The sequence below is a fragment of the Elephas maximus genome, chromosome 6 (genome assembly GCF_024166365.1).
Source record: "Elephas maximus indicus isolate mEleMax1 chromosome 6, mEleMax1 primary haplotype, whole genome shotgun sequence".
NCBI classification, from domain to species: Eukaryota; Metazoa; Chordata; class Mammalia; order Proboscidea; family Elephantidae; genus Elephas; species Elephas maximus.
Window position 1 is genome coordinate 46,452,815 of NC_064824.1, and position 14,324 is coordinate 46,467,138.

Consider the following 14,324-nt stretch of genomic DNA (forward strand, 5'->3'; position numbering starts at 1 on the left):
AGAGTAGGAATAGGCTCAACGTCAACTAACAACAAATTTCGAGCAACTCCAAATACCCTTTTGACAGGCAGCAAATAGTTTCTTTACATTCAATACAACTGTACCCACTCACCAGTATAGTGTGGTACCTACTCATTAATTGTATGGAAAGCTTATCTCTTGCTTGTTTTTGCACAACTCTTTACTTTGTTTTAATAACATTCATGAAAAGAAGGTGCATTGCTGCTTGCTGTTTTCTAGGATTGGATTTTGTTCTTTTCTCCAAACAGCCATACTTTCTTCTTAGTCTTGGTGAAGCAGAAACTTAGAGTTCAGTCTCTTAGGTTTGATTGTCAGGATTTTCAGCTTCGGTGGGATTTCTTGTTGGCTTCTATGAGAGACTCAGTAGTAACCTGGCCCAAAAAATAGGCCCACACAGGACTTTGTCTGAGGCTGTGATTGTATACCCAGAGTGGGAAGGAAAAGTGATGTGATTGCTTGTATTTAAGTGAACAAAAACCAACCAGCAAACAGCCAACTTCTGCCTCAGTGGTGTGGTTGGTCAGTGGCTGAGTGAGTGGGCCCCTGTTTGGAGAGTTTATGGAACGGGGCCTTGAAAGATAAGCTCTTTGAAACAGGCCAGAAGGAGAATCACTTGTGCTCTTTAAAAGTTGATGAAAAGTTCTGCTTATGTGACCTGTGTTAATTGGATAGAGCCATGACCTGATTAGAAGGAACTCACTGTATGAAAAGGATTAGTGGAGTTTTCTGATATGATTTTGAAATATGTAGGACAGAAGTCATTCCTACACTAGAGTAAGTAGATTCGCTCCTGGTGAGCAGATCTGGACCCAAGCTGTTTTCTGAACCTCTGTAACTGGTCATGAGGAGTATAAATTCTTGTTGGATTGAATTTACAGTGAGTTCCTCTTGCATGGCCAGAACCTGGTTTACTCAGTCAGAGTTAACTTCGTATTTCTCTGCAGTGTTTCAGAAGTTCTTGGTGTTTGTTTTTACACTTTGATTTTTTTTTTTAAATGGTCATGGTCCTGTGCCTTGAGAAGCACCCACTAGACCATGTTTAGTTGGAGCTATCTCTCTATACATAAACAGACTTCTGTAAGACATACGGACATAGACCATAAAAAATACATGAGAGAAGTGTGGGATTATTTTTATTTTGAATCATTTATGTAATCACCTCACTCTGTAGATGGAGGCACAAGCAGCTTTCTCTGGGTCAGTGTCTGAGCCAGATCTCATTAATGTTAGATGCGAGAGCTCAGAGCCTGCGCTAGGAGAAATGTGGTGATGTGGAATGTGTGAGAAGACACACAAGTTTCCTACAGCAGGCAGATATAAACTCACTTCTCATGGGCCCAGAACGGCCATTGGAGGGAATAACTGGGGTGAGATTGGAACCTAGGTTGGGAAAGTTCAACCTCTCAGGACTAATCTCTGCTTCTGGTTACCTGATTTTGGAAGCTTCCAAGCCTTTAAAAGAAATAAAGCTTATGGATTTCAAACTTGAGGTGTGAGCCTCAGTGACGTTCTGTTCCATAATTTGTATATGTTTTTGGCTTTTCAGGATGAATTTCTTCCTAGCACATGATTAAAGTATGAAAGTCTAATAAAATCCTTCAAAAGAGGGTTTTCTCTTGATATTAAGAGAAATGAAGCTACTTATTTGGTTGTCTGGCGCCTATCATGCAAGATAGAACAATTTAGAATCTGAAGTGGCTTTGACCTGCTCCTGGCCTCCATTTCTTTCCTTGGAATAGAAATTTTCCTCAGAATGTCCAGCTTCCCTCTGGTTGCATGTTTTGAGTTTTTTTTTCTTTTTAATTATGTGCACCAAAGAACTGTGTCTCTGCGGGTGGCTTGTCTTTGTTCAGACAGAGAACCAACAAAGTTTACTCTCAAACCCACACTACATAATTCTTAAAGGGTAAGCAGACTTTCTAGAAAGGCACCAGGAGTTACATTTCTATGAGATATATGTTCTTGTTATTAAAATAATACTGACCATATTTCCAAGTGGGCTGAGAAGGAAGGTAAAATTATTAAATTTCTAGAATTTTCTATATTTGCATTTGGTTTCCATAAACAATGGAAATTAATTTGGCAAGAATAAAGTTGGAGTGCATTTCACATCAGCAAACATTTCAAAATGAGACTCCCTTCTCCCCGTGTTTTCAGTAACTGAAGGCCTTTGTCCAGGCAAAAGTTCCAAGAGATGGAAACAAAGACGAAATCTTTTCCGATGCCTTACAGACGAATTATGGTCTGTTGAACTATGTCTGACCATGAGAGTTAATGGGTAGATTATGTTACAGGAAGTAACTGGGCACTTTGACGTTCCTTTTTTTCTTCACAATCACCTTCTCTTGAGGGACCAAGGACGTATGCCCTGAAATACAGAGTACTAAGCTTATTAACTCTGTGATCAAGAGCCAAATTAGATTCATTCACAGCTGGAGCAACAACAATTTGAAACTTTACTGGCTCTGTAACGCTTTGAAGTAACAAAGAAGAAAATAGCACCATCTCTTAGAAACCTCTTTCCGTCCTTTTTAAAAAACTTCTTTATCAGATGTGGTATCAACTAGCAAGTGACTGGAGAGAGTTGTTCATCTATCAGCCTGATTTTTGGCTAAATATTACTGGAGGGAAGAAGTGAACTATTTACTTGGTATTGTGCTACAGTTAGCCACTGTAAAGCTGAGTACGTGTGCAGAGATTTGCCATCGAAAAGGATGTGATTATTCAATAATCAGTATTACCTGCCAAGAAGCAAATAAAAGTACCTATAGGGTTGTTTTTTTTTTTTAAAGGGTTGGTTGGTATAAGTTGTGATCTACTCAACAGCAATGGGTTTTTGGGTTATAAACAAATAGTAAACTGTCACCCTTGAGAAGCTATACAAATATGGAAAAATAAAACACCTAAAATGAGATCTCTTGGTTAATTGCCAGTAATACATACTGATAAACACATTCAGAGATGAATGCGTTGAAGCAAAGCTGCTTTTTGCTGCCAGAGTGTATTAGCTTATACTCTGGTTCAAAGTTTAATATACTTTGGGTTACTTTCAGGTCCAGTCCTACTTACGTAAGAAATGACAGCATTTAATTTGTCGTTGGTCTTGCAAAAGAAAATTTTGAAGAGTCCGTTAAATAATCTAAATTTGGGAACACTACAACTTACTAGTGTTAGGTTCGTAATAAGTTTATTCTCGGAGCAGTTGGATCATCAGTCTTCATTCAAAGTTCTTAATTTATCTCTTTAATGGGAAAATTTCCAGGAATAACTAATCTAACGTTCTATCCAAAACTTTCATTGGTTGCAATGACAGATAAAATCGGATGTTCTCGTGAATTAATCATGTAAGCTGAAGTGGTATGGCTAAGCTTGCCGTCGTAAACTTTGGTGAATATGATGATCATCTTTTGCAAAATGCTCTTTTTCAACAGTTTACATTTTTTTCAACACCCCTACTTTGATCATTTTACTTTAAATTTTATAAGCCGTATTAAAGCTATACCTTTTAAACTTATTTGTATATCACATATTTTAAAATTGAGAGTGAAACTATTTTTTAATGTATTCAATCAGGAGAATGTCCTAAAATATTTTGTGTAGTTTTTCTCGTAATGATATTTATTAAAAAAAAATTAAAATGTCCGTAAGAATATTGAATGGCTTTGGAATTAGAGAATCTATTTGTTTTAAATTCTGCAGGCATATTCTTACCTAAATAGAATCTTTCAATTCGATGTAACCCACTTTCTGGGTCGTACGACATGGAGGTGCACAAATTATTTGTGTGAGTTTTGCAGAATACTTCTGCTGAATTATAATTTTATGATCGGAATGCGTGTTCCCCCATAGTGAAGTCTTTTCATTGAGAATGAGTAGTTTCATGGCTGTGTCTAAGCTGCTTTCCTTCTCTCATTTTCTAAGACAATTCATGCCTTCACCATCTTCCTGTTTGTGAATGTGAATCCACTTGGAGGAACATATAATTCTCCAATGGCCCCATAAAAAGGTCCAGTGGCATGTCTTTTTGAGACAGTTTATGAGTCAGGTTAAGTTATGGATTTTGTCAGGCAAGTACATGGATGGGCAGCTCTTCCAGACAAGGTGAAAACCAAAGTTATATCTGGACCATAATTCTGGCCTTAAGCTGCTGCCTCCTCCTTCATTTATTTTTGATAACATACTTAATTGGTTCCATGTGGGCAAACCAATTTACCCTGAGATGATTATTTCTGCCAGTGGGATATGCTCACTCAGCCATCTGTGAGGGAAAACAGTTGGCTCCTGCAGATGAAGTGCTCGAGTGTTTGCAGCTTCCAAATAGGCCAGGTACTTTTACAAATTAATACACGCAGATACACACACACAAGTTTTATGTACGAAAGATAAAACTCTAAGTAGCATTGCAAGCAAATGATTTCACCTAAGCAGCAAGTAGGAGATGTGGTGGTACAATGGTTAAGCACTCAACTGCCAACTGAAAGGTTGGCGGTTCAAACCTATCCAGTACCTCTGCGGGAGAAAGGCCTGGCAATCTGGTCCTCTACAGATTACAGCCTAGAAAATTCTATGGGGCAGTTCTGCCCTGTCACATGGGGTTGCTGTGAGTCGAAATCAACTTGATGGCACCCAATGACAACAACAAGAAGCAAGTAAAAGAACTTGAGTGAAAAGGACAGAGAACAATCTGGCCTAAGATGTCCTGCAAGTCCTCATCCTTAGCTGGCGAAAGAAGGCTTTCCAGAGCATGACTCTCATGTGACATCTGCCCATCTGAGCTTAAATGTAAGGCAATGAATATGAATATCTGGGGGTTAATCTTTTCAGAAGGCAGGGAGAGGCAACTCAGGGGTGGGAGAGTAGGGAATAGATAGGAGGGTCTTGCTGAAATTATTTCTGTCTCAGGCTGGACCACTAGAGTTAACCCGAACCAGTTGCCAATGAGTCAGCTCTGACTCATGGCGACCCCCTGTATGTCAGAATAGAACTGTGCTCCATACGGTTTTCAGTGGCTGATTTTTCTGGAAGTATATCACCAAGCCTTTCCCCTGAGGCACCTCTGGGTAGACTTGAACCTCTAACTTTTGGTTAGCAGCCCAGCACATTAACTGTTTGCACCACCCAGAGACTCATTAGAGTTAGTGAAAAGGTGCTTGAGTTCACCAATTACCCTCAACAGCCCGCTCCCAAAGCCCATGAAAGGAGGTCCATAGGTGTTTCAGCATGTGCCTGAAAGGCCCCAGAGAAGGGTCCCTCTGAAGGCGAGCATACAGTTAAGCAATAAAGACTCTTCTCTTTGTTGTTGTTGTTAAGTGCCATTGAGTTGATCCCGACTCACAGTGACCCTACGTGCAACAGAACGAAACACTGCCTGGTCCTGCGCCATCCTCACAATCACTGTTACATTTGAGCCCATCATTGCAGCTACTGTGTCAATCCATCTCATTGCGTGTCTTCCTCTTTTTTGCTGACGCTCTTCTCTTAGTTGGTACCTTCTATCCCCAAAGATCCTTAACTGTATCAGATCTGACCAGATAAAATGATTACATTGAACCATGGAAATTGTCACTTTTGTGCGTCAAAAATGGTCAAACATGAAATATTTTGATTCAACTTAATGTTTATACTTATACACTGACATGTTTATATAAGGTGGCAGATAAGAGTAGGGTAGCCCCCAGCTTACGATGGGGTTCCACTCTGATGACTCCATCTTAAGTTGGTTCTCATATAAGTCCAATATCTCATTTTTTTGTTTGTTTTCATTATTATTGCTTTTTATTATCAGTATCTATAAATCATAACATTGAACATACGCTAGTTAACATCTGAGAATGATAACATCAGCAAATTATGCACTGCAACATTGTATATAGTACATATTACTAAAAATAAAGCCAACCAACCCAACCCACTGTCTTCAAGTTGATTCTGACTCATCGTGATTCCTATTGGACAGAGTAGAACTGCCCCACATGGCTTCCAAGGCTGTAATCGTTTACGGAAGCAGTCTGCCACATCCTTCTATGGAGCACCTGTTGGATTTGAACTGCCTACCTTTCAGTTAGCAGCCAAGCACTTGACCCTGTGCCACCAGGGCTCCTTTACTAAGGATAAGATGTACCAAAAAAATAGGTGGTCTAAGTGTGGTTTGTTGTAACTCAAATACGTCGTAAGCTGAGGAACCCACCCAGCATGGACTACCTATAAATTACTGAAAATTCAGAGAATGCCTTTTATTATTAAAATTTTTATTGAGATAATTGTAAATTCACGTGCAGTCGTAAGAAGTATACAGAGAGATGCCATGTATAAAAATGTATACGTTACCAATTTTCCCAATGGTAACATTTTGAAAAACTAGCATATAATATCCCAACCTGGTTATTGACGTCAATCCACTCATAGTATTCAGATTTCTCCAGTTTTACTTGTACTCATTCGTGTGTGTGTATGTGTGTGTGTTTAGTTCTATACAATTTTATCACATCTGTGGATATGTGTATCCACCACCACAGTAAAGATACCAAACAAAGATTTTTCCTGTTGCCGTCACATCCAGTTCCCGCCTGCTCTCTTTTCTAACCCCTGGCAACCACTAATCTATTCCCCATTTCTAAAAAATTTTATCATTTCAAAAGTGGCATATGAATCATGCACCACATAGCCTTTTGGGATTGGATTTTTTCACTTATCCTAATTCCTTGGAGATTCATCCAAGTAGTTACATGTATCAATAGTTCATTCCTTTTCATATCTGACTAGTGCTCCATGGTATGGCTATACCACAGTTATTTAACCATTCACCTGTTAAAGAACACCTGGAGTGTTTCTAGTTTGGGGCTGTTACGAATAAGGCTGCTGTGAACATTATGTACAGATATTGCTGTGAACGTAAGTTCTCAGTTCTTAGGCATAAATGCCCAAGAGTGCAATTGCTGGGTCATGTGGTCGTTGTGTGTTTAGTTTTGCAAGAAACTCTTAAACTGTTTTGAGAACCTTTTAAAAAAAATGAAAATGTCTGACTTCACAGTGCCTGGTTCTGTGTACAACCCCCAAATTAATCTTTTCTCTTGATCCTCCTTGTAGCTACACCATATCCTGGTGGATTTAAGTGTTTCACCTGTGAAAAGGCAGCGGACAATTATGAATGCAACCGATGGGCTCCGGACATCTACTGTCCTCGAGGTAAACTCCTAGTACACAGATTGGGGTCCCCAGAGCTATCCATGAGTGAACAGCCCCATTGACTTTGGTGCGTGCATAGAGAGAGGCGTGCGTGCAATCTCAACTACTACTCTTGCCTGAGGCTACAAGTAGTAGATCTTTTATACCACACCAATAATTTATCATCAAAGACTCTCAGAGGCATAAACTCATCCGTAGGATTGTCCCTTATCTTGTGAAGCATCTTTGGAACCCCAAAGGAGGTAAGTGATACTTTCCACCCCGAGGCCCAGCTGAATGTAGAAGAGGAAGAAAACAGCCAGCCTGTTGTCTATTCTTATTTGAAGCATTAGTCATTGCGCAGTAACCTCCTTCATGTAAATTATAAATCGATGTTCATATAAGGAATCCATTCATCAGTTATATAGCAGAGACTTTTGACCTAAAATTACATGAAAGCTGGAATTTTAAATGTCATCACTGCACAAATAAAAACCCCAAATGTTTTAAACTGTTAAGTTCTCTTTGAATGATGAGATAGATGCCCATTTGAAGCATGAAATTTTGACCAAAAGGTCCAGATTAGAATGAAGAAGAACCTCTTTTAAATCCTATCAAATGAAAAAAGATTGTTATATTTGGCTACTGAGACAACGATTACTTGGCTGTTTTATTTTTGGAGGAAGGTTGATTCATTTGGTGGGGGCAAAGCGAGGATGGGGCATTTTATTGACAAATGTTTGAGCAAGAATTTAAATGTGGAGTTTGCTGCTGATCTAATACAGGTGTCCAAACGAACACAGCACCACCAGGTCTGTTATTTATCAACATGATGCGAGAGCTCTTATACCCACCCCAATGACATTCTGTTCCTCATGGTGGATTAGAAGTTGGGGGAGCAGGGAAACCATAATCAAGAGACAGATGTCAACCACCTTAGCCAGCAGTATTTAACTCATGAGTCTCCACCTAGGCTGCCCAGTAGAAACACTTGTGGAATTTTCAGAATCACCGAAGCTTGTGCCCTGTCTATATACCAGCATACCAGTTGCTGTTGAGTTGGTTCTGACTAATGATGAGTGTGTGTTGGAGTAGAGCTGTGCTCCACAGGGTGTTTAATAGCTGATTTTTCTTTGAAGTAGGTCACCAGGACTTTTATCTGAGGTGCCTCTAGGTGGACTCGAACCAGCAACCTTTTGGTTAGCAATGAGCGTGTTAACCGTTTACACTACCCAGGGACACTGTGCCCTGTGCAGAGGTGCCTTAAAAGGGTTCTCAGACTTCAGCATGATCATAATTCTCTGAAAGGCTTATTAAAACACAGATTTCTGGGCTCCACACCAGAGTTTCTGATTCAGTAGATCTGAGATGAGGCCTGAGAATTTGCATTTCTAGTAAATTTTCAAGAAGATGGTTATACTGCTGGTCCAGAGACCACAACTTGATGAACTACAGTGCTAAATCTGAGTCAGCATCACTGAGTGTAGGGCCCTGCATCAGATTTGTAAATATCTCCGGTAATTCTAATGAGAATAGAGTGACAACCACTGGGTACTTCTCTGTCCACTAATAGAAAGTGAGCTGTAGTGTTATCAATTCTAGATTCCTCTTGTTTAATTTTAGGTAGAGATACTAATGGGATCCCAAAAGACGATGCAAGCCAAACCAAAGACTATAGAGAAGACAAAAAGGAGGAGACACTAAAGATTAACTTGATCACAAGCTAGATACTCAGCCATCTGGGTAATCAAAGAATGACTCCTGTCCCTGTCGCCTTATAGAGTCGCCCGCTAATTCCTGGATGAGCCAGTGGTTTTTTCTTTTTATTTTTTTTATGGTACTTTAGATAAAGGTTTACAGAACAAACTAGTTTCTCCTTAAACAGTTAGTACACGTATTGGTTTATGACATTGGTTAACAACCCCGCGACGTGTTAACACTCTCGCTTTTCAACCTTGGGTTCCCTGTTACCAGCTTTCCTGTTCCCTTCTGCCTTCTAGTCCTTATCCCTGGGCTGGTGTGCCCCTTTAGTATTGTTTTGTTTTATGGGCCTGTCTAATCTTTGGCTGAAATTGAACCTCAGGAAAGACTTCATTACTGAGTTGAAGGGGTGTCTGGGGGCCATACTCTTAGGGTTTCTGCAGTCTCTGTCAGGCCAGCAAATCTGGTCTTTCTTTTTGAGTTAAAATTTTGCTCTACATTATTCTCCAGCTATGTCTGAGACCCTCTATTGTGATCCCTGTCAGAGTAGTCAGTAGTGGTAGCCAGGTATCATCTAGTTGTACTGGACTCAGTCTGGTGGAAGCCATGGTAGATGTGGTCCATTAGTCTTTTGGACTAATCTTTCCCTTGTATCTTCAGTTTTTTTCATTCTTCCTTGCTTCTGAAGGGGTGAGACCAGTAGAGTGTTCTAGATGGTCGCTCACCAGCTTTTAAGACTGCAGATGCTCTTCACCAAAGTAGAATGTAGAACATTTTCTTTATAAACTATGTTATGCCAGTTGAGCTAGATATTCCCGGAAACCATGGTCCCCACACCCCTCAGCCCAGCAATTCAGTCCCTCAGGGAGTTTGGATGTGTCTGTGGAGCTTCCATGACCTTGCCTTGTACAAATTGTGCTGGCTTCCCCAGTACTGTGTACTGTATTACCCTTCACCAAAGTTACTACTTATCTATTGTCTATTTAGTGTATTGCCACCCCTACCGCTCCCATCCCTTGTAACCATCAAAGATTGTTTTTTTGTGTATGTAACCTTTCCATGAGTTTTTACAGTAGTGGTCTCATACAATATTTGCCCTTTTGTGATTGACTTACTCACTCGGCATAATGCCCTCCAGATTCATCCATGTTATGAGATGCTTCGCAGATTCATTGTTCTTATCGTTGTGTAATCCTCCATTGTGTGTATGTACCACGGTTTGGTTATCCATTCATCTGCTGGTGGGCATCTAGGTTGTTTTCATCTTTTTGCTATTGTGAACAGTGTTGCAGTGAGCATGGGTGTGCATGTGTCTATTTGTGTGATAATTCTTAATTCTCTAGGATGTATTCCTAGGAGTGGGATTGCTGGATCATATGGTATTTCTATTTCTAGCTTTCTAAGGAAGCGCCATATTGTTTTCCAAAATGGTTGTATCATTTTGCATTCCTACCAGCAGTGCATAAGATTTCCGAGCTCCCTGAAGCCTCTCCAGCATTTATTACTTCCTGTTGCTTTGATTCAAGCCAGTAATGCTGGGGTGAGATGGTATCTCACCGCGGTTTTGATTTAGGATGAGCCAGTGTTTTCTGACGTTACCACTACACAACAAATGTCTGGGTAAGTTGTTATCAAGCTGGTTAAACTACAGCTTCTCAAACTTGGCCGTACACTGAAGTCATCTGGTAAGTTTTAAAAAAAAATACTGATGACTGGGACCACTCCCAGCAATTTGTATTTAATTGGTATGGAGTGTGGCTGGGCATTAAAGCCTCAGGTGGTTCCAATATGCTGCAAAATTTGAGAAAAACTGAATTAAACATTGACTGTGTAGAAAAACACAATGGTGTGCACCTATATCCGGGAATCTTTGGGCACATGGCTGCTGGGGCTCTTGAAACCATTGCCACTGCTCAGAGCTACTGTGCAGGAAGTGTGACCGTGCTTCTCTTAGAATTGCCTTAGCACACACTATGGTAGCAGAGAGAATGCAGAGGAAAAGGAGGGATTGGGAACTGGTACTCTCTGCAGGCTTTGGTCTGTGTTTCATAGAGGCTCAGTTCAAGTCTGATGGTACACAAGTGCATCCCTGACCACAGAGAAAAAGGGGTGATCAGGAGCACTTACTGATGAAGAGCAAAGACCACAGCCTTCAGTATGGATTACACCTCACCATAAAGAAAACAAAAATCCTCACAATTGGACCAATAGGGAACATCATGATAAATGGAGAAAAGATTGAAGTTGTCAAGGATTTCGTTTTACTTGGATCCACAATCAACACCCATGAAAGTGGCAGTCAAGAAATCAAAAGACGCATTGCATTGGGCAAATCTGCTGCAAAGGACCTCTTCAAAGTGTTGAAAAGCAAAGATGTCACCATGAAGACCAAGGTGCACCTGACCCAACCCATAGTGTTTACAATCTCCTCGTGTGCATGTGAAAGCTGGGCAGTGAATCAGGAAGACCAAAGAAGAATTGATGCCTTTGAATTGTGGTATTGGTAAAGAATATTGAATATACCATGGGCTGCCAAAAGAACAAACAAATCTGTCTGAAAGAAGTAGAACCAGAATGCTCCTTAGAAGCAAGGATGGCGAAACTACGTCTTACATACTTTGGACGTGTTGTCAGGAGGGATCAGCCCCTGGAGAAGAACATCATGCTTGATAAAGTACTGAGTCAGTGCAAAAAAGGAAGACCATCAACAAGATGGACTGACACAGTGGCTGCAACAGTGGCCTCAGGCATAACAATGATTGTGGGCATGGTGCAGGACCAGGCAGTGTTAACATTCTATTGTCCATTGTTTTGAGTCAGAATCTACTTGATGGCACCTAACAACAACAACAGTAGCACTCTGGCTTGAATTCCTCTTTGGGAAGATAGGAAGTTCCATCTCGATGTGTGCTTTTGAAGTCATAAATCTATCCTTTCAAGCACAGGGCATTTTTAGGGCAGTGAAACTATTCTGTAGGATACTATGATGGTGGGCACATAATATTAGGCATTCATCAAAACCCATAGAGCTTCACAAGAGTGACCCCTAATGTAAACTATACCAAAAAAAAAAAAAAAACAAACCCAGTGCCATCGAGTCGATTCCGACTCATAGCGACCCTATAGGACAGAGTAGAACTGCCCCATAGAGTTTCCAGGGAGCGCCGGGCGGATTCCAACTGCCGACCCTTTGGATAGCAGCTGTAGCACTTAACCATTATGCCACCAGGGTTTCCATGTAAACTACAGACTTTAGTTAATAATAACATATCAATATGTACCACAGTAATGAGAGAAGCTAAAGTAGGAGAAACATTGTACAGGGGGTAAAAGGAGATATATGGGAACTCTCTGTCCTTTCTGCACATTTTTTCTGTAAACCTAAAACTTCTTTAAAATATAAACCTATTTAAAATCTATCCTTTCAAAGAACAAATACCTAAAATTATCACAGATGGCCTTGTGTAATTTTTCCTTTCCTTTTTTTTTTTCTCCCACTTTTACCTTTTTGCCATTAAATTTATAGGATAAATGGAGAGTCATACACTGAGATTCATGAGACAAAAAACAACCATGCCAGGCCCTTTGGGGGATTCTGCAGTGAAAAGTAAGAATCTGGTTTCTGTTCTGAAGGAGCATGCAGTTTAGCTGGGGTGATAAGATCTGAGCATATCAAATATCAAAAATAGCAGGACAAAGGTAAGTGCCAAGTAAGACACGGCATTAATTGCTGTTGGAGTTTAGCAGAGGAAGGGCTCTTATGAATAGATGCTATGAACCTTCTTGTCCGTGACTTTTGGTACAGCTATGTGGGCATATTTTATGTGGGCATATATCCCAGGAAGTGGAATTGCTGGGAATAGGCATGTCCACTTTGACTGTACTAGATACTACCTGACAGTTTCCAAAGTGGTTGTACTGATTCACACTCCCACCAGCAATCAAGAAAGTGCCAGCTGCTCCACAAGGTTACCAGCACTTGGTATTGACAGAAATAATAGAAGTGAGGTGATGGAATGCATTTTTAAAGCAATGAAAGTAAACAGCTCCTGACCTAGAACGTCACAGGGACTATCCACCTCACTTCCCTGTCCTTCTGGTCCCTTCAGGCTTCCCTCCTAGCTCTGAACTCCTGGTTTCGCCTCCTGATCCCTTAAAATGGGCAAACCTTTCTGCTTGTTCTCTGAACTTTTTGCCTGTTCCCTCAGCCTCTCCACCTGTGCAGCTTATGAATCAGCAAATGCCTCTAGGGGAAAAAAAAAAAGCTGGTATCAAATGTCAGACTCGCCTCAATGGGTTTTTCTTTTCTCTGGTACCTTATTCTTCAGATCCTGCCTGTGTTGGTAGCTCTCCTATGCTTTCACTTTTTTTCATTTTATCTTGCTGGCTTAATTTTATTTCACTGTGTCTTGGTAAGAGAATATAAACTAGCCCATCTGTGCCAACGTATGTTGAAATTACCGGAATTATTCTCTAATTAGAAATTTTCTAGCAATTTTTCAACCAGAATTTCTACTACCAGCCTATACAAGATGTTTTTTAATGTACCTGAGAGCATTTAACCTACTCCATTTCCCAATGTTTTTGTCCAAACGTTTTCTCTTGATACAATTGCCTCAGATAGGAAGGACCCTTTTGATACTTTTGCCTTGTCCCTTTTCTTTTAATCACTGTCCACTGTAAAAATCCTATTTAGCCTATTTATCCTCATCCCTGGGTGGCACAAATGGTTTGGCACAAACAGTTAACACTTGACAGCCTAAAGGTTGGCAGTTCAAACCTACCCAGCGGTGCCAGGAAAGAAAGGCCGGGCAATCTGCTTCTGTAAAGATTGTTGTTGCTGTTGTTAGGTGCCGGCAAGTCAGTTCTGAGTCATAGTGACCCCACATACAGCAGAACGAAACACTGCTCAGTCCTGTACCATCCTCACAATCATTGCTATGTTTGAGCCCCTTGTGGCAGCCACTGTGTCAGTTCATCTCTTCGAGGGTCAAGAAAACCCTGTGGAGCAATTCAGCTCTGTAAACAGGGGATCATCATGAGTCCGAATCCACTCGACAGCTACAGGTTTGGATTTTTGTTTTGTTTTTGTTTTCACCTTACCTACCTTCCTGACATCTTTTTTTTTTTTTTGGTCTTTTCCTGATAATAAACACATCACTTTCTCAATTTCAGTCCTTTAAAAAAGAGGCTCTGCAAGTGAGTGCACCACTACCCTTAACAGGAGTTTATGGTTTTTTCTTTTTAAAACTGACAGTTTTCTCAAGAGGTGCTAACTGCAAGGTACAGGAAAGTAATTATGACTCAATCAGGCTTGATGAGTATTTATTTTTAATTTCTGCCTTGAGGAGTTTCTTACTTGGGACAAGCAAAGGAAAAGATGTCTTTATTTATTTATTTATTTTATGCAGAGTAATTGATCAAACCAGGAGAGCCAA

The 14,324-nt window shown here is 40.4% G+C and overlaps 1 protein-coding gene across 2 annotated transcripts in view; it reads left to right on the forward strand.

Moving 5' to 3' along the window:
- The window catches only part of LYPD6 (LY6/PLAUR domain containing 6), a 141,220-nt gene that overhangs the window by 106,532 nt on the left and 20,364 nt on the right, over positions 1-14,324 (forward strand). For both annotated transcript variants that reach the window (XM_049887175.1, XM_049887176.1), the window contains exon 3: positions 7,108-7,206. In XM_049887175.1, the coding sequence (XP_049743132.1) occupies positions 7,108-7,206 (99 nt within the window). The remainder of the gene's footprint in view (positions 1-7,107; positions 7,207-14,324) is intronic.